This window comes from Leuciscus leuciscus, assembly GCF_965113295.1.
Source record: "Leuciscus leuciscus genome assembly, chromosome: 16".
Lineage (NCBI taxonomy): Eukaryota > Metazoa > Chordata > Actinopteri > Cypriniformes > Leuciscidae > Leuciscus > Leuciscus leuciscus.
The window spans coordinates 17,638,606-17,659,548 of NC_138740.1; the positions used below are offsets into that span (position 1 = coordinate 17,638,606).

Here is a 20,943-nt window from a genome sequence, read left to right on the forward strand (position 1 = left end):
TATTGCCTTAATATAGCATTTATTGCCTCCGAATGTTGTTTTAGAATGTTGTGTAGGAATTCCTGTGAGGAAAACAAAGTCATGTCTATTCTCAGAACAAACACAACAGAACAACTGAATATAAATGAGCACATTTAAACTAAAGGATTTATACATTCATTAATTTGATACACTACTCCACATAGGAAAAACAGACACACTGTTCTCAACAAACTCGTCTCCATACCGGCATGATGACTCCGATCTTCAACCAGATGGAACTGGATAATATTCTGAATGTTCTGATCCAATCTGACTTCTGACCTGTAATGCTGCCTGAATCATAATCATACACTGTTTGTTCATTGGCCAGAGGAGAACTGGCCCCCGACTGAGCCTGATTTCTTCCAAGGTTTTTTTCTCCATTCTGTCACCTTGATGGAGTTTGGTTCCTTGCCACTGTTGCCTTTGGCTTGCTTAGTTGGGGACTTAACATTCAACAATATTATTGATCTGCCTGCATTGACACTATTATATGAGAACTGAACTGAGCTGGACGATGACATCAAGGTTTTCTCCAGAGATAAATGAACTAAATTAATAACTTTTTTGAAAAATGAACCATCACTGAACTTACTTAAGCTGGACAATGATGCTATTTTCTTCCAGATCTGCTGTATAGCCGAAACAAACTTTATTGCATTATTTTCCTGTTATCACTGTGAAGCTGCTTTGAAACTGTATTGTATTGTAAAAAGCGCTATATGAATAAAGGTTACTTGAATTAACTTGACACACCAACTAGTTACTGACTTGATGCAGACACATAGCTTAAGCGCACTGATATCGTCTTGGTCTGGAGCGAGGTTTATGCGAGGTAACGTGAAAATATTTACAATTTATTATTAATTCAGTTTATATAGAGGTGTATGTTTGGATTAATATTTTGGTTGGGCGCTGCCCCACAGGCCCTTACAGACGAGCCGCGGCTGGTATGCACTACAAAAAGGCTTAAAAGGAAACGCACCTTAAGGCTCTTGGGCTGCTGCCGGACCTCCATGACATGTTTGCGGCGCAGCTCTCGCTCTCTGCGTTTGTTGTACTCTAGCTGGTTGGTGAGCTCAGTCTGATGCTGCAAGCGGGTCAGCTCTGAGCGCATCTTCTGGATGGTGCCCAGCTGCCTCACCTCCAGCTCCTGCATCGACTCATGTTGGCGGAGCAGCATGGCATGTTCCAGATCTTTCTGCGTCTGCCGCTTATTAAGCTCCTGGATCAAGAAAACCTCTTGTCATTATATTTGTTTTCTTTGGTTTTAATCCAATTAATCGAAGGAATCATGGATAGATTAGTCAATAATAAAAATACACATTTGACAGTTTATGAAAAGTAACATTACCTCCCGCACAAGGTCTTGCTCTACATTGTGTTTTGCAATGAGGATTCTGCGTTTAAAGCGGCGACATTCGAGCTCCAGGTACTGGCGTTGTCGGCGGAGAAGGTTGGCTTCCTCTTCTGCCTGGTAGTGCTGAAAGTCCTCCTTCCGCTTCGACAGCCACTCCTGCTTCTCCTTCTTGGGGGTGGACTGGTTCTCATTCAGCTCCTAAACAGTGTGGGAAACATTAATGGGAGTTGTTAAGCGGAAATACTTTATTAATAAATAAAATTTAGCTACTTATATTTATATAAATATAAAATGTACATTTGCAATCTACTTGAATATACTTAGTAACAATAGTCCTTCTCATCCTCTAGGATGTATACTGAAAATTGTCAAATGGCTGAACAATAGAGAAACATTACTTTTTAGTAGTGATGCTGAGAAATATTGATATACTGAAACCAGAATCCAAAATAAAAGTTAATAATTAATCCATGAAATTTATTTAATAATTAACACTCAAAACAAATTTTTATATAATTATTTCAATTGCATATAAGGCTCTTTTATATTAAATTTTTTATTGATTATATTATAATGTTTTTACTCTGTGGCTATAATAAAGATGTACGTTCTCATGGCAGATTTATTCAAACATACATTAATAATGAAGACAACATGTAAAAATAATGAATAAGCGCATATATTTAGCAAAATGTTCCTTATCTAGAGTTGTTTTCTAGTTAGCTAACAAGCTACAGACATTGAATTGCTATCTTGAGGTAAATATTAAATTATGTAACATTGTTTACAAGCTGTTTTATTGACGTTTTCCAAGACTGAAACACTGATTGAGCGATTACATAAGACATGATACATTTCAGTAACTTGTTTCTTCCAACATACCTTCTGATGTTCATTCATGTTTATTTTGTGCTATAAACAGAAAAGTTTATCTGTTGTAGCTTATCCACGAAAAAGCCAGCCTAAGGAGAAGTACTAATTAAATGTCAATGTCTCAGTCAATGATTTTGGCCCTTAAAGGGATAGTTCACTTTGAAATTAAATTTTGGTATGTTTTAGCTTACCTCAAGAGCATCCAAGATGTAGGTGTCTTTTTTTCCACAGTAGTTTCAATTTTGATATTTTTAGGTCAAACCGTTCTTGTCTGTCATTCATATAATGCAGGTCGATGGTCACTGTCTCAAAGAGCATGCACAGAGTCCAAATTAAAACAATTCCCCATCGTCCAAATTAAACAATTCCCCATCGTAAGTACACATTGATGGCCTAAGACACGAAACGAGCGGTTTGTGTGAGAAAACGAACAGTATTTATATCGTTTTTACCTCTTGAACACAGCTGCGTCCAAATGATCTGAGAGCGCGGGCTGGTATAGATATATACACTAGATGTCGCATTGGCTACTGCGAAACCGTAGCCAATGCGACATCTAGTGTATATATCTATACCCGCCCGCGCTCTCAGATCATTTTAATTTGGACTGTGCTTGCTCTTTGAGACAGTGACCATCGACCTGCATTATATGACTGACAGACAAGAACGGTTTGACCTAAAAATATCAAAATTGAAACTACTGTGGAAAAAAAGACACCTACATCTTGGATGCCCTTGAGGTAAGCTAAAACATACCAAAATTTAATTTCAAAGTGAACTATCCCTTTAAAAATAGTTTCAGCCAAAAACAAACAACATTTTTTAGTTTGCTAAATTTCAGTGCATCTCTAATTCAGCTGTATTGACCATGCCCACTTTCCTGCTTTTTCACTTTTCTTGATTCATTTGCACTGTTCATGCAAAAAGATCTCATAATAGAGGTCAATCTAGGTGGATTTACACCAAGATGAAACACACAATTGGTGGATTCATAGGTGGGCAAAAAGCCTTGCTGAAATATGCCTATACCTCTTTCAGTTGCTCCTTGCGTAGCTTGTACTCTCTTTTCTGTGACTCCAGGAAGCTACTAAGCTCTTTCTTCTGCTGGGCTTGAATGTGCTGTTGGAATTTCTTCTCATCATTGGCAAATGACTTGGCCTTCAAGACAATATTCATGAAAATGTAAAATGAATAAATTAAATATTAATAGCTTTGTGCACAGAGCCTTTTAGTCATAATGAAGCAGAACAGGAACCTCCCCTTGCAACAAAGTATGGAGCACATCATTCTCAAGAATGTAATTTTATGATGTTACATTAAGATTTGTCTTCACTGGAATTGAGGGGTCTTGCTTACAGTTAATCAGAAAGGGGCATCACATACTTTTGGCCAAGTCATGTATATGAAAGATATTATTACTTGATTAAGAAACTGTTTGAATGGCATATGAGGAAGAGGGGAATTTCCGATTCCTGAGCAGTTTTCAGGTGGAATTCCGTCATGTGACATGTCTCGTGTGCACTTACATCTTTCTCAATGGCTGCTTGGTTTTTCTTCACAAGTTTCTCTATCTCACTGGCAAAGCTGTTCCTCTGGGCCTCCAGCTCTTTGTCCAGTCTCAGCCTGTGTTCGTCCATCTCCGCTTTCAGTTTGTTCTCCAGGGCCATAAGGTGCTTCTGGTGCTGCCGTCTCATGCGCTTGTAACCGGACATCTGCTCCCTCAGCTCAGAGTCCTGCTCGTGTTCCTGCATCTGTCGTGTTACCTGAAAGAGGCAAGAGGAGGGACACAAGGAAATGAAGGGACAGGGAAGAGGAATAAAAATGATCAAGAGATGTTTAAGAAAAATGAAATGAATCTTGAACATTTCAAGAACCTGAGACTGGAAGTGAACAATAAATTCTTGCGAAGTCATTCATTTTACACTGTGTCTACACTGAAAGCGTCCAATGCCACGGTTTATCGATTATAATATGAGCAATTCAGTTTTGACAAATCTGATGTGGACACTAGGGTTGTGAAGCATTTCAGTACAGATTGGACTTGACTGCCTCACCAGTGAAGCTGTGCGGATGGTGGCAAAGTGCTCAGGGTTGCGATGGTGTTTGCGCTGTGGGGGCTGTGCAGGTGGCGCCTGGGCTTCTGAGGGACGAGGATGTGTTTCAGGATCCTCAGGGTAAACCTCCTCCCTTTCCTAATGGACACAAAAACAGGAAAATGTATATTCACTGTTCACAGTTACTTAGTATAAAGAATCTCTGATTTGGGTTACACTGAAGGTTTCTGTGATATTTTAAGAAGAGGTGTGTGAACGTACAGGTTTCAGATGTATGACCGAACTGTTAGACATAACAGTGTGGTCTTTCTCCAGATCAAGTTCACTCTTGTCATCGGCAGCATCAGGGAGGCTGTTCACTGAGCTGCTCTGAGAGCTCGCACTGATCGACATGCTGGGAATGGACTGATTACTGCCCACACTGCTCACTGTGCCCGTGCGACCAGTATTGTGCTCCGACTCCTGAACACACAAAAAAACAGCAATTCAGAGCACAGCAGTAAAACAGCAACTCTATTTAAGTCAAAAAACATTGAGTTGGCTTAAAAAGACTGAAATCATGACTGACAATTCTTATAATTAAGTTTTTTTTATTATTAAATAAACTGCATAAACTTCATAAGTTTGTGTTAAACCTGATAGTCATGTTATTTACCAGGATTTGAGAATGACCCAAAGATCATCCTGTAAAAGGAGAACATTCGGCCTTTTTTCAAAAGTGTTCTGTTTTAAAGGTTCACTATGAAAAATTTTTTTTGTTACAAATTAATTTAAATAACTAGTCAATAAATCATCAACCTTGTTTTTATTTTACCCTGATTTACTGTGGGTAATTTCATACATGCATCACTCACCCATCTCGTCATATCCGTCAATAGAGAAAAGTTGGTCCCCCTACTTTTACACGTGTGGGAACGGCATAGGTTAATTGTCACAACGTGCGAAAAAAGGTTAACGTGGAGCCACTGAATCTAAAACCTCAGAGGAATCACCTCTGAATCACACCGAACAGAGGAGATTCGCTGGCAAAAAGAGAACGCGAAAGAGATCGCAATAAAAAAAGAATCAACATTGGCTTGGCTTTTCGGAGAGGGTGAGACCTGAGGGATTTTAAATGTTGCAAAAGCGAAGCGGAGATGGTGGTTTTATTACTCAATAGGTCAGAAAGGTATTTTATTGAACAGATAAATTGTCATATGTAGCTCTCTAACAGAGATCATTATAAAGCATCATCTATCGTGAAGGGTCATTTCATTATGGCGTAGCGCTGTGCTGGAATGGTACCGTGTCTATTAATGGATATAGCTACAGTAACATTTGGATCTCTAGTCAGCTTGAGATCCATTTTCATCTAAACTGGTTATATCTATTAAGGCTACGTTCACACTGCAGGGCTTAATGCTCAATTCCGATTTTTTGAAAAAATTCAATTTTTTGGCAAGGCCGTTCACATTTCCAATTAAATGCGACCTTTTGTGATCTCCTGTGTGAACGTGAAATGACCCAGAAGTGACCCGCATGCGCAGAAGAGTACTCAACGGTCAACGACGTCACTTGTTGTTTGCGGAAGTAGCTAAACTTTAACTGTGATTCTCTCACACACACACGAGCGCGCGCAGCGACCGTTACACAAGAGCCAGACAGCAGCCGCTGACCTATTTAATATCAGATTCAGCACAAATAAGTTAACATAATGTATATATAATGGCCGTGGGCTTTTTTATTTATTTATTTTTTTATTAACGGGCTCGTCGAGGTCGACCCGTTCGGCAGATTTACCTCAGCTCGACGAATATGCAGTCCGTTTTCAAACCGACGACTACTTCAACGCAGAATTATGACGTTTTTCGCGTATCAATGACGTGCGGGTCGGATACATGCGACCTGGCCGTTCAGACTGAAGTCGCATTTCAAAAGATCGGATATGTATCGGATTTGGGACCACATACCCAAGTGGCCTGGGTCGCATTTGAAAAGATCGGATCTGTGTCGTTCAGACTGTCATGAAAAGATCAGATACAGGTCGCATAGGGGCAAAAAAATCGGAATTGAGTCGTTTCAGCCTGCAGTGTGAACGTAGCCTAAGCCTAGTAGTGAATGTTTTATGAGCTGTAGGATAACCATATTACATAGCCGAAGCACAACCAAAACAACGTTCTTCCGCAAAATGCATGCAGTTTTGTTTTTTAACCGCTAAAGGGCCAAAGTTACATAGTGTACCGTTAACACTCAGATCTTTACTCAGACATTTTGACTAATTTATATGAGCCAATCAATGTTAAAGCACTGGAACTAGGGATGGTTTGAGATCTGACCTCATCTCCCTCCTGGGTCTCAGTGGTCGGCCCATTGTGGGACTCTTGAAAGAGGATCTTCTTCATCTTGCGATACTGCAGGTTGTCCAGCTCTCGGACTGCATCTTTTGTCCGCAAAATTAAATCCATCAGAACAGATTCTGGCCTCTCTCGCAGGACGAATGCATGCTATTGTTTTTGCAAAGAGTGCAGAAAATAAGGCAGTTAACTAAGTATTCAAATGGATTATTAAGACTAACAAACAAAAAGGTTATTTAAATTTCTTGATAATTCAATGCAAAGTGAACACCTGCAACAGATCCTCAGAGTGTGGTCGGTCTTGGGGGATTTTCTGAAGGCAAGAGTCAACAAAATTTCTAAAATAATCCGTCCTGAGGAAAGAATAACACAGCAGGTTAAGCGACTCGCTAATGCAGAAATCGCTCAATATTTTTAAATAAAGTTAATTAAAATAAATATTGTCCTAATTTAAAGCGATCGAGTCTCTTCAGAAAATTTGGACTAAGCCGCTCAATTCATATGGATTAGTTTTACGTTCTCTTTATGAACTTTTTGAAGTATAAAAGTGGTGGTAGTTGCGTAGCTGTCAATGGAGGGACAGAAATCACTCAGATTTGATAAAAAATATCTTTGTGTTTCAAAGATGAACGAAAGTCTTACGGGTTTGGAACGACATAAGGGTAATTAATGATAGAATTTTCATTTTTGGGTGAACTAACCCTTTAAATCAGAAACTTAATTTATTTAATTATTGCTCAGATACTCGCAATTCACATGGAAAAAAATGGTCAAATAAAAAGTATGCAAAAATCACCCCAATATTTGATTTACTACCTAGCCTTAATGAAAAAATTTTTTTTTTAAATAAGATTAAAATTAAATAAGAATAATGGTTTTGAACAAAATAAATCTGACAGAATTTATTTAGTAGATCTACTAAATAAATGCTGTTAGATTTATTTAAATCTATTTATTTAGTATCATACCATAGCGAGTAGAACAAAAAGGGAAATCATTTAAAGAAAATAAACTAAATATTTTCCAAATTATATTTTACGCATATTTGTAATATACAATTTTACACCGTATAAATTGGTTCTCTGGATATGAAACAATATAGCTGCCTTTTAAATTTTAGGATGGGGTCTCACACGAGGAAGATCATATTTGGGCTCTCTATGGCATCTAAAAGACCGCTATAGATTACTAAAGACAACACTAGAGTTTCATGTTCGAATTTATCATCACTAAATAAATAAATAAAAATTTGATTAAAATAAAAATTAAATAAGTAAATTGATATAAATAACTAATATATCTAACAGTATAGTACTATAGTACGTTTTAGGATGAGACTGATCATATTTGGGGGTCATCTAAAAGATTGAAACCCTGTGTTAGAGGACTTACCATTCACTTGACTGCAGTGTGGGACTCTCATTCTGCGCTATATGGTATAAGGCACTCATCGCATTCATGTTAAACAGAGGAGGCTTCCTTTCCGCTACAGCAAAAAGGAGAGGCAAAAGTAAGCTCGACTTTCACACTGTGAAAGACGCACAATTCAATTTACGATGAGCAGCACTTCTTCGTCACCTAGTTCTACGCAGGTGATCCCAAGAGACCAGATGTCAACCTTTCCATCATACTGTCCCTCGTCCATGGCTAAAATCACTTCAGGGGCCATCCTGAGAGCAGACGTGCGTGTTAGTAACCAGGCTGTGTCATAGGAGTCATTATTATTAAAGATCCTCAGTGTGCTCACCAATATGGTGTCCCCACAAAAGAGTTTGCTGGAGAGGCGATGGAGGCAGAACCAAAATCTGCCAGTTTGACTTGTCCAGGCTCGGTCAGTAGGATGTTCCCAGCTTTGATATCCCTGAGTTAAGATGACAATATACACAGAATAATCAACATTTTCTTTGACACCCACAGGTAATGTACTGTGAAGACTTCCCACATCTCAAAATCCAATCAACAACCCATGCATAGAACCAAGTCCCCGTCCTACAATTTTTTTCTTTTCCCATAACCAGTAATACTCGGATGTACCCCACAATATGGAAAAAAATATCTATTACTACTTATGTTTCATTGTAACTTTATTTGTGAGACTTTGTGACCATAAGAACCATATGTTCGTGAATCAGACACAGAATCAGGTCTGTATGTTTGTCGTCCCTTGCATTGAATTCATTGACTTGCTAAAACAATTTAATTAGAGACTGCACTGTGCCGTAAAATAATAAATGTGCAGGAAACCCTCCCAGAGTATTCCAACAAGGTTTCTTGTCTCCAGAGCAAGAATGCAGAATCTATTAGCGGAAGCAGTCATGAAATTCATTTGGTTCCTGTGGAACCAGTTCTCGATGCCCAACACTACTAGGAAAAAGAAAAAGAAAAACCCACAAACCTGTGAATCATGTTATGGGAATGAAGGTATGCAAGGCCCTGCAAAGCACCATGTGTAATTGCTGCAATCTCAATTTCCTGAAGGGGCTTCTTGTGAACTAAACAACAACAAAAAAACAGTAAAGTTGCATGTTCATCAAAGTGACAATGATTTACATTAATGCATTTGACAGACCTTTCATCCAGTGATGTACACTGCATTCAAGATATACAGTACATTTTGTCAGTTCATGCATTCCCTGGGAATCAAACCCATAACTTGGTGTTGCTAGCACTATGCTCTATTATTTGTAATAATAAATGTAAATGTTAAAGGCACAGTATATAATTTTTGCCACTAGAGGTCACATATTCAAAACAATAACAAAGGCATAGTTTGATGATGCTGTGAAGGAGCGTGGAATGATGGGAGTTGACAGGACTCAAATCATGTTCATGAATGAGGTATGAAATTAAATAGAGTTTTATAACCTTTAAATTTGATCACATGGTTTTATTTAATTTTAATTAGCCACAAGTAACGTAATGTTCATTGCTAAATTACTACTCATACATGTCACTTTATTTGTCAAATTAAATGGTGGGGTAACGCAGCGCAGTTTTACATGTACAAAACTATTAAACTAAAAGCACATTTAAGCGTACCCACAGCATTTGCAAAAAGGCTGACTTACTATTTAAGTTATGTTTAACACATACTGTGTATTTAATTACACTGCCATAGACTTGTAAAACAGTGTTAGGAAATGCCACACTGATATTGATCCTGGTTTTATTTCTCATCTTGTCCAAAACTATTCGACAAAGCCTGCTGCAAACAATAACGAATAATTGAGGTCCATGACGAAACAACAACAGGAGTGGCGTGCCAGACGCTAAAATTACTACTTCCGCATTTTTTCATTAGACTTGCTATGTTGCCATGGTTTCTACGGCACCAAAAGCGGAAACCGAGGATGACGGCATTGACAGGCGACGCAATGAGGAGGGACGTTACACTGGTTAAAATTGCGAATTTCTCTGGATTTAAACATTGTTGTAAATATTTGGGATAATGTTAGTACACAAGCGAATAAAATATGACACTAGTGGCTAGTGGTTTTTGGATATTTTAAATAAATAAATAAACACACACATTTTGGATAAAATACTGATCATGCTTCCACATGAAGTCAAATGTTTGGCATCTCACCTTCAAGGAGGTCCGAGGCTGAGCCCAAACAGTACTCCATGACAAGCTAAAGAGGGGGAAAAAAGATGAATATTGTGTTGATGCACTCATTAACATGTCATGCCAAAGAGTGATAGTGAGAATGAGTGATTCAGAAGAGAAAAAGAAAGATCTTACCCATGCTGTGTGTTCCCGCAAGTAGCATCCTTTATACTCTATGCTGTTTGGGTGTTGTATTCTCTGGAGAAACTTGACTTCCTTAATGATATCCTGCCATTTCTAAGTAAAGAGAAGAAAGCATCAAGTCAAACAGTCTTCTTTCAAACTGGCCGGAAAAGCATACAATGTATTCCAATTTTCCACTTGATCACTGTATCCACTATTGACAAGAGCAGACTGGACATATCGATTTACTAGTACAGTTCCTGAAAAAGAAAGTCAGTCCTAAAGCTTCTGAAGGATTCTTTGCAGAGATTATGTGTAATCCGATTACTGCTAATCTGAAATTACAAAGGAAATGCTGCCACCAGCTAAAGTATGAATGGCATTGGTGCTTCACTTCAATCTGAGGTGTTACAGGAGATTTAATGTGACTTCAGCAATTGACTTTAATTTGCTCGTATGATACTGAGCCAAGTCACTGTTTGAGAGCCAAGCCATAGTTGTTTGTAAGTATGAAACAAAGAGACAAAAATATCTATTAGTTTGGAATTATCAAGATTTCTTGGTTTTCATACAATTGTCTTTCACCAAGACAGCATTTGATCAAAACTACAGTAAAAAAAGGTTATATTGTAAAATATTATTACAATTTAAAATAGCTTCTTTTCTATTTTAATACATTTTTAAAATGTAATTTATTCCTGTGACAACCACTATTCCAGTCTTCAGTGTCACATGATCCTTCAGAAAATTGTAATATGCTGATAGATTATTTTAAGTTATTAATAACCGAGTACAATTAATAATAGTTATTATTATCAATGCTGAAAACAGTTTTTGCTGCTTAATATTTTTGTGAAAGTTCAAAAGAACAGCATTTATTTGAAATGGAAATCTTTTGTAACATTATAAATGTGTTTATTCGTTGTCACTTTAGATCAAATTAAAGTTCCATTCATTTCTTTGCTCCTACTCACCCCAAACTCTTGAATGGTATGGTTTCCACTAAAAACGTTAAGCAGAAAACACTGTTTTCAACATTGATAATAATAATAATAATAATAATAAATGTTTCTTGAGCAGCAAATCAGCATATTCAAATGATTTCTGAAGGATCATGTGACACTGAAGACTGGAGTAATAATGCTGAAAGTTCAGCTTTGCATTACAAGAATAAATTACATTTTATTATATATTAAAATAGAAAAATTGCAATTCAATTGTAATATTTCACAATATTACAGTGTTTAATGCATTTTTGATCAAATAAATGCAGCCCTGGTGAGCATCAGAAGCTTCTTTCAAAAACATGAAAAAAGTCTTAGAAGTGTAATGCAATCATTTCTATCACTGTGCCCACCCTCAAAAGGAAAAGCTGAATCCACAACCAAACTGTTGCATGACTGTATGTAATGACTCTGGAATGTAGGAAAACTGACCTCATTAGACTGTTTCCCACTGTAGGACATCTTCTTGATGGCCACCACCTCTGCAGTCCGCGAATCCCGTGCCTGAGCAATATACACATCTGATATTTCACAATTTAATCTCCCAAACATTTCATAATGTACTGTAACATGCATTAAAATGACAAATCCTATTAAATAGATAAAACATACAAAATAGACCGCGCCAAAGCTGCCATGACCGATCTCACGGAGGTCTGTGAAGAGCTTCTCGGGGTCCTCCTTGAAGAAGAGATCTGAGATCTCGGGGTCCTTCAGACTCCCTGCCCTGCTGGTGGAGGGCATGCTGCGAGCCGGGGCCGCGCCGCGCTCGCAGGGGACTATCTGGCCGTCAGGCCCCGCTGGTTACTCATCTGCCAGAGGGAGGCAGTGTACGCATAGAGACCTGCAGGTAAACAAATACAGGCCTAATCAACATTTGTAATGGAGTTGATACTATATCAGGCTTTCAGCTATAGACATTTTGAATAAAATTATTCATTCATTTCTTTTTAGTTGTATCCTGTTTTGACAATGAATCACACCCAAAATAGAAGACTGGGTGTCTAACACCCCATTGTTTTTTACAGAATCTATTTAATTGCTTTAGCCTATATGACGAACAGATTTTAATTTAGACTTATATTCACATATAAACAGGGTTCCAACACATTTTTCTATTTCAAAATGCCATACTTTTCCAGACTCAAATTTCCAGACCTCGTTCCAAACGATTTTTAAAATAAATGGCTCACACACACAATTATTTTCAGTGAATAGTACAGTCATCTGTAGATATATATAAATATATATATATATATATATATATATATATATATATATAAAAATATAGAATAAATATTTTCTCTGTTTTTCATTGGGTTCTCGAAGTGACAAGATGCTTGCATGATGAGAAGAAAGCTATAAATCTTTATAATCTGCATATATTCTCCTTTGAACATCACTTTGATATTGTAAATGTGGTTTGATGTTGCATAATCACCAAACAGCAAAGTACAGTCTGATTTATGTGCCGTTTGGGCTACATGACACCATATTCAATTAAAAACTGAAAACTTTTTATGCGTTTTGGCCGTTCAAGATAATGGTGTTTTGGGGGGCTTGAAAATGAAAACTTTAGAAACATTTATTTTTAAAAATTCTTTTTTTATTAAGAATAAGAATATTTATTAATTTTACATATAGTCTTTTAAAAAACTGAATAGGGGCAATGGTCTGGAAAAACAAATATTTTTCCATACTTTTCCAAACTGCGTAGGAACCCTGTGTGATGAATTACCATAACAATAATCTCACCTAGCCTAAATGTTTGCTCACTCAATTGTTTTTTTTATAATTTTGTTGTGCTGTGTGTTTGTTGCGCAGTAGCTTAATATACACAGCAGCTTGATTTCAAACTTTGAATAAAAAAAATATAAAAAAAGTAGACAGTCAGTAATAAAATAAGAACAAACAAACAAATTACAAATGATAGCACAAATACAAACAACAGAATAAAGAAAAAAATTTAATAAACAGTGCTTTAGGTTTTTCAGGTAGATCTAAAAGTAATATTCAGAAATACTACAGAAATTGAACAAAGTAATCAAATGTAAAATAACACTGGACTGTCTTAATTGTAAAAAATTAAATACAGGAATAATTCTTACAGACCTTTAAGACCAAACGCATGAAATTTTGTGTATTTGACAGTTTAAGAGCAAAAGCAGCGTAAAAGAATTCAATTGGGAAATCAGTTTGAGAAGCAGCTTTATGTGTGTGAGCACAAAACCTGCAAAAAAAAAAAAATGTATGCCGAAATTCAGGCCTTGTAGCACCAACTCTATTCAACCGGAGCAAATGAAAGAGTGATTAAGGCTAAGTTCAGACTGCAGGTAAATGCGGACTAACCTATGGAAGCTTGTTTCCGCCACTGAATAATAAATAAATAATAATAATTGTGACTTTTTATCTCACAATTCTGACTTTTTTTCTCACAATTGCGAGACAACAAGTCAGAATTGTGAGAAATAAAGTCTCAATTCTGAGAAACAAAGTCGCAATTGCGAGATATAAAGTCGCAATTGCGGGATATAAAGTCGCAATTCTGAGAAATAAAGTCGCAATTCTGAGAAATAAAGTCGCAATTCTGAGAAATAAAGTCGCAATTCTGAGAAATAAAGTCAGAATTGCATGATATAAAGTCGCAATTGCGTGTTATAAAGTCAGAATTGTGAGATATAAACTATATTCTCTAAAAAAAAAAAAAAAAAAAAGTCCGTCTTTTTTTCCCTTAGAATTGGACTTTATATCTCACAATTCTGAGAAAAGATGTCAGAATTGCGAGATATAAAGTCGCAATTGCGTGTTATAAAGTCAGAATTGCGTGATATAAAGTCGCAATTGCGAAAAAAAAGTCAGAATTCTGACTTATCTCACAATTGCGAGTTTATATCTCGCAATTCTGACTTTATAACACGCAATTGCGACTTTATTTCACGCAATTCTGACTTTATATCTCGCAATTCTGAGAAATAAAGTCAGAATTGCGAGATGTAAACTCGCAATTGTGAGATAAAAAGTCGCAATTATTATTTATTTATTATTCAGTGGTGGAAACAAGCTTCCATACTAACCCTTTTGCTCATACGTGACTCAGATCTGTTTGTCAGGACCGTGTGTGAACAGCAAAAACCACATAGAATCTGATCTTTTCAATTCAGATTTGGGCCACTTCCATATGTGGTCCTAAATCCAATACAGGTGTTGTTTGCATCTTCTAGATAGGCTACTGAATATGATCGAGTGAAAGCACACTTTAAACAGGTAGCACTTATTCACACACGCAATCGCTCTCTCACTAATGCGTTCGGGTCTTGCAGTGCTACTTTATCTTTATATCTTTATCTGATTTCGAATGAGCAGAAATCTGTAACAAATGTGGCGACCCATAGATAAAATAACTGACAAAAACGTTATTTTCATCTTTTCAAACAAAATCTGAACTGCAAAAAGCAGCAGTGATATTTATCTTTTAATGCTGATCACCATGTAATAAGCTTGGCATGTCCTAGGAAAATAATTTGCACACGAGTGTTCCAATAAACCACATTGAAACTATTCTCCTAGTATTTAACTATATGCTATGAACAGATTTTGGGTGAGATTTCAAAGCATATAAATATTTTAGCCACAAATTTCCTCAGGGAGTGAAGATGGAGCAGTGTTTTTGATATCAGTAAGTGAGGAGTGGAGCGGGAAATGGTGAACCAGGAGCGTAGTGATTATTGAACGCTTAAGAGCGCGGAGGGGAAATCGTTGGCGCTCCACTCCACACACATACTCTGCAGCCTGCAAAGTCCTATACCTCGTCCTGGGTCAACAATTCATTCAGTAACGTTAGGCAGTTTTGATGTAGGCCTGTATGCTGTTTAATGTTGATGATCACATTATTTACATTTGCATCTGCTTACATATGCTATCGCTCGTTTCTGCTACTACTTCACATCTTTTGATAAAGAAATTCAGTACTCTTTCAGATGATGTCAAAGCGCCCCCTACCTTATAAAAGTGAAAACATGGAAAGCCAGAAATTTCCGTCAATGGTGGGGAAGCGTAGTCTCATAAATGACAGAAATTTTCGTCAATGGCGGGGAAAGAGTTAATGTCATCTGTATTTACTTTCGTACACTCTCAGATTTTTTTTTTTACAAAAGTGGTCACTGGGGTAGTACCTTTTCAAAAGGTACACTTTTATACCTAAAGGGTGCATATTGATAACTTAAAGTTACATATTAATACCTGTCCTAAAGTGAACTAATACCTAAAAGTAAAAAAAGTGTACTTTTTGGAAAGGTACCGCCCCAGGGACAGCTTTTGTACCTTGTAGGCTTTTCACACTTGAAATAGCCTAGTTAACCCTGGGTCATTCTTAACTCGGAATCCTGGGTTATCTTTATTCACCTTTTCACACTTCTCATACTATAACCGGGGTTAACAGTTAATCCTGGGTATTCATAAATTGCCAGTTCACACTTCACATTCCTCACTGGACAAACGCAGCATGTGACCGTTTACATAAAGACTCTAGCATTGCACGTCCTAATTACACATTGCTGACTGTAATATAAATTTTTTTCTGAGTGAACTTTTCGAACAATAAAAGTTAAGAATGATGGTCTATTCACTCCAATTGTCACGTTTTCCATCACCGTTTGATCCTATCATACACAGAAACAACTGTTTGTATGCATCGCGCGTTGTTGCCATTACTGCCTAAAGTGCGTGAATATAAGGCACGCGATTGGTTGTGGATGCTAAGCATCTAGTTGTAACATTCTAACACCGCATCGTTTCACACTGTACAAGTTTGCCACTGCAATGCAGAGTTAACACCGCAAAAGTGATGCTAACCCTTTTCTAGAGCAGGGTTTCATAACCCCGGGTAAAAAGTGGTGCTAACCCCGCATCTAAATTACAAGTGTGAAATGCTCCTTTACCCAGGGTTAAAAGTGGTGTTTAGAACAACGATAACCCGGGGTTAAGCGCAGTGTGAAAGGCCCTAGAGTGTATGACAGTGTGCTGCGTGTCATCTTTTTATTGTTCTTTTGCACATGCTGGTCAGTCCAGGACAATGATCTGTTCAACTTCACACTGAAATCTGATATTGGCCACATTTAAAACAATAATGTGAACAGCTATACAAAAGATCTGAGCAATAAATCAGAACTGATCACTAAGGCTCGCAGTGTGAACGTGGCCTAAAAGGAGGCGGGTGTGTCAGAGATGAAGAAGCGCAGCTGCTGTCCGTGTATCGATACTGTGGAAAATGAATATCAGAACCGTTTCAAATATTTCCGGAAAAATCTATATTTTTGACAACACTAGTTACCTGCCCAGATCTTTATTTTCCCTTTTACAAATCTGTAGGTTGAGCTGCAAATACAAGATAAGCCAGATGAGCGTCTGTGGATTTGTTAAAGAGGAACAGACCATGAGGCCACAGTACCTGTCTTATCTTCAGATACTAATTCCAAACAACGACCGGTGACCTGACCTTTGTTTACAGGCTGTAAATACAGTAATGTCGCAGCACGACAGCTGACGTGCTCCCAGCTTTCACATTGACCTGCTCTGCTGCATTCTTATCACCTCTTCAGGCTCATACAGGTTTGGAGGGATTTGAAGCAATGTGTTGAATAACAGTCAAACTCTGGGCGTATTCACGAACCATTAGAGCTGATTAGCTGGATAAATGAAAGACCAATTGTGGGTAGGTTACCTCTTTTCCATTCAAATGGAATTTCCACTGACTTGAGAGCCGAAGCGATGACATAACTGACTACATTCCAACAAAACACTTGTAGATGTTTATCTGTAGGGAGTTTATGAGTCTTTATGCCATGACAAGCTGCTTTTTATGCAAGCGTCAGACATAAAACTCAGTACTGAATTTATCAATGAAGTGGCTAGAGTAGCTGCCTAGCATGTCACATCATCACTGCAAATCATATTTCTACTTTAAGTGCTTTGTTGATTATAAAGCACGATATTGTTGATTTTTTTTTTTTCGTCAGTTGTTGTTACGTTAAAAACTTTAGGCTAATTGGTGTCGACATTATACCACCCCTCAGCACTCTGTGAAGTTATAATCCTGGTCGAGACCAGAAAATTTGTCAAATGCAGAACCTATTATTTTGGCTGGAAATGTGTGGAAAGTGTACAGGCTGGGCATTGGCACCCTGTGTAGATACTTCTTATGTAGTTGCTCAAAGCAAACATATTCCAAAAAGTCCATTGTGCGGTCAGTTAAGACCACTGGCTTTTTCACCATCCTTTATCTCTCCTGCAGTGACTGCATTAGTCAGAGCATCTGTGGGTAAACAACAGATTTAGCCCTTCAAAAAGTATTCCTTAGACATGTGATAACAGAGAAGGGAAGCTCGAGTCACAAGACAGGCCGTGGAGGGTGACTACTAAACACTTAATGCTCTGACAGGTTAGGATTTATTATCTTTCTCCTTTAGATAACTACATTTGTAGATTTTCTAAAGACAGTATTAGAAGTAATTCCTACAGAACTTTAATGCCAATTCTCTGCTTTTCTATAATTTTTCTACGTAAACGTGCTAGACGGACATGATTGACCACTGCATGTCTACTGCAGCTTCTTGCACACAACACTGAAGTTTAAAGTAGCTAAACCTGGGGCTGATCGATTATGGCAAATGATCAACATCTGTGAAGATGCAGCACTCGTGCAGTGGGGCAAGTGACAGTTCCGTCAACTGGCCCGAGTGTCTTTCACGCTGGACCCGGACAATCAGGCAGTCCTTATTGTTGAGCCCTGAGTCAGAAATTCAATAAGAACAAAGAAACTAATTACAAAATAAATGGACAAATAAATACAACAGAATGAACATGCAAATTAAATAAACAGTCACAGTGTTTTACATTTTTCAGGAAGATGTATACTAACAGTGGTATTCAGATAAGTAATAGCATACACCAAAAAAATGGAATAAGCAAATGTAAAATAACTGCATATAACACTGCAGTCTTATTGTTCACATTAAATATAGATTAATCCTTATTAAAGCTAGTTATTCAGTCAAGATCAGTGAGTGATTTTTTGCCATTTGTTGTTTGTTTATTATGATGACAGACAGCAGCAGGTATATTTGGCTGCTGTCACTTTAAGAGCTAGGTAATGCACGGATCCAATATAGTGTTACACACGAGTTTTCTTTCTCAACTGTGTACGGATAAGACTAGGGGTGGAACGGTTCATGAAAAAAAATCTGAACCGTTCAATTCACTTTTCACGGTTCGAGACACGCGTGTATTGTTCGGGTTTTTTATCATTAGGCGAATGTCACACCGTGTCCTAACCAGACGGATGCGATAAGATTCCAGCGACAAATAATTTGACTGTCCACACCAGACGCGATGCAACTATGGGACGAGATGTAGTCAATCAAAACTCACAGCCAATCAGAAGAGCGTGAGTGAGTGGGCTCTCTAGGCAAGCTCCCGGCACTCTCAACTAAATGGATAAGTACATAATCAAATTCATGAATTTTACACCATTTTAACACTATTAAAAATACATACTGAGTTGCTGAAACAATCGTTGTCATAGAATACACCTGACTGTTAACAATGAGTTATTTATTTATTTAGAAGGTCTGAGGTGAATTGATGCTTTCAGTACGGCTATAAAAGACACACAAAATTATATGCAAACTCACACAGACGCTTTTAACATTAAATAAAGCAAATTAATAGTAGCCTACCTGAGATTAGCATACTTTGTTCTCCGCGACGTTGCAGAAATAGGAACTGTTTCTAAAATAGAATTGTCGTGTGTCGCAGTCGCGGCTGGTTAGAACAAAAACTCAGATTAACATGGAAGAGATACCTTTTATCGCGTGTCGCGGCGGGTTAGGAACAAAGTGTTTGAAAGCACACCGCTGTGAAGGAAAGGAAGGTGCGCTAGACGGAATGCAGCAGCGGCACAATGAACTTTTTACATATCTTGTTTTCATAATCGTTGACATAAGTCAATAACGGAATTGAAAATCAATTACAGTTAATCACACAGCCATAGTTCAACCTATGAAAAAATATCTCTAGATTTTGCAGGATTTTATTTCATTTCACAGCCATGGCATCTCAGGTTTTAAATGCAAAAACTGTTTCTGTGAGAATGCCCATTGTTGTGCTTGCCCGTACAACAGTCGTCACCACGATGCCAGGGCGTTGCTATACAGCTTCTAAGGTTTTCTAAATGTGGTTGCTAGGGTGTTCTGGGTTTGCTGGCCCAAGTCAAGAGAGGACATCTTTGATAGTACTACAACATTTACATTTTTGGGGGGTGGGGGTGTGCAACCTACTAACAGTTAACCTTCTATCTACATTAAACGTACAGTATGGAATTTTTCGCCACTAGGGGTCACTAACCTATTTACAATAACAAAGGCGTAGTTTGATGACGCAACATTTGCTAAGAATTATGGATTTTGTCGTCAACGTCAAGCCGACCGATCTAATCTATGGATCTAATAATGTTTATGGATGACTGAATACATCGATGCTTTTATCATGACTGTGATATGAAGCAGTTCGGGATTGCTAAGAGACAGCTATCAGCTTCACACGCGACGCGAGTCCCGCATAAGGAATATGGACATTTCATTCTACCGAACTAACGTTACACGCGAGTGCAGAATTACTACTCACAGTCACAGGTCAGTTTATTAGACAAATTAAACTTGTGAGGTAACGCAGCGTTGTTTCACTTGGTCTAACATTACACTATCACACTAAACTGCATTTGAATGTGTTGAAATGTATGTGTTAGTTTGTCTGTATGAGACTAGCAGTAAGCTAGATCAACATTAGAATAACATACAGATCATATTCTAACATTTCATCATGTTGAGCCATATAACATTGATTAGTTTTATGTAAATGTGCTCACCTGTTTAATAAAGTACATGTAGAAGCGGTCGAAGTCTCGGACGTGGAGCTCTCGTTTATATACTGTCTATGGGAGCTCTAGGCATCTCGAAAACACCGCGCTGATATTGATTCTCGTTTTAGTTCTCCTTTTGTATCCAAAGTCTGCTTGCCATGGTCCATAATGTTTGAACGAAACAACAACAGCGTGCAAATAGACATTGCGAACTACCGTCAGTCGCTTTGGTTACTATCAGAGGGCTCTGGTTCATAGCTCTGGTTGCCATGGCAGTACGAGCGGAAACCAGGGACAACGCGGATATGACGCCATTGACGGCGACAAAACGGAAATAAAGAAACGGGACGTTTCTCGAATTAAATTACAAATTTCTCCTGGTTTGAAAGTTGTTGGAAACAGTCGGGATAATGTAAGTACACAACAAAAAAAAATATATAACATAGATATAGTGATTTTTGCTGTTTTTAAAGCAAAAAAGTTACATATTGTGCCTTTAAGATGGGAGAAAGTATATCAACATAAAAAAAACCCACTTCTTTAAAAATGATTTTTTTGATGGCTGACAGCAAAAACAGTCAATATTTCACATAAATTCCAAGCTTTTCATGTACAGTAATGACTTTTTTGAAATCAGACAAACAAGCCCCACAG

At 37.7% G+C, this 20,943-nt stretch overlaps 1 protein-coding gene across 2 annotated transcripts in view; it reads right to left on the reverse strand.

Moving 5' to 3' along the window:
- Nucleotides 1-20,943, reverse strand: part of taok1b (TAO kinase 1b) — a 35,926-nt gene that overhangs the window by 4,852 nt on the left and 10,131 nt on the right. For both annotated transcript variants that reach the window (XM_082140676.1, XM_082140677.1), the window contains 16 exons: nt 11,988-12,219; nt 11,808-11,879; nt 10,384-10,485; nt 10,228-10,273; nt 9,037-9,133; nt 8,389-8,502; nt 8,220-8,311; nt 8,034-8,127; nt 6,913-6,994; nt 6,624-6,791; nt 4,570-4,770; nt 4,309-4,446; nt 3,781-4,017; nt 3,284-3,412; nt 1,376-1,579; nt 1,007-1,246 (listed from right to left, as the gene is read on the reverse strand). In XM_082140676.1, the coding sequence (XP_081996802.1) occupies nt 1,007-1,246; nt 1,376-1,579; nt 3,284-3,412; nt 3,781-4,017; nt 4,309-4,446; nt 4,570-4,770; nt 6,624-6,791; nt 6,913-6,994; nt 8,034-8,127; nt 8,220-8,311; nt 8,389-8,502; nt 9,037-9,133; nt 10,228-10,273; nt 10,384-10,485; nt 11,808-11,879; nt 11,988-12,119 (2,148 nt within the window). In that variant the 5' untranslated portion in view covers nt 12,120-12,219. The remainder of the gene's footprint in view (nt 1-1,006; nt 1,247-1,375; nt 1,580-3,283; nt 3,413-3,780; nt 4,018-4,308; nt 4,447-4,569; nt 4,771-6,623; nt 6,792-6,912; nt 6,995-8,033; nt 8,128-8,219; nt 8,312-8,388; nt 8,503-9,036; nt 9,134-10,227; nt 10,274-10,383; nt 10,486-11,807; nt 11,880-11,987; nt 12,220-20,943) is intronic.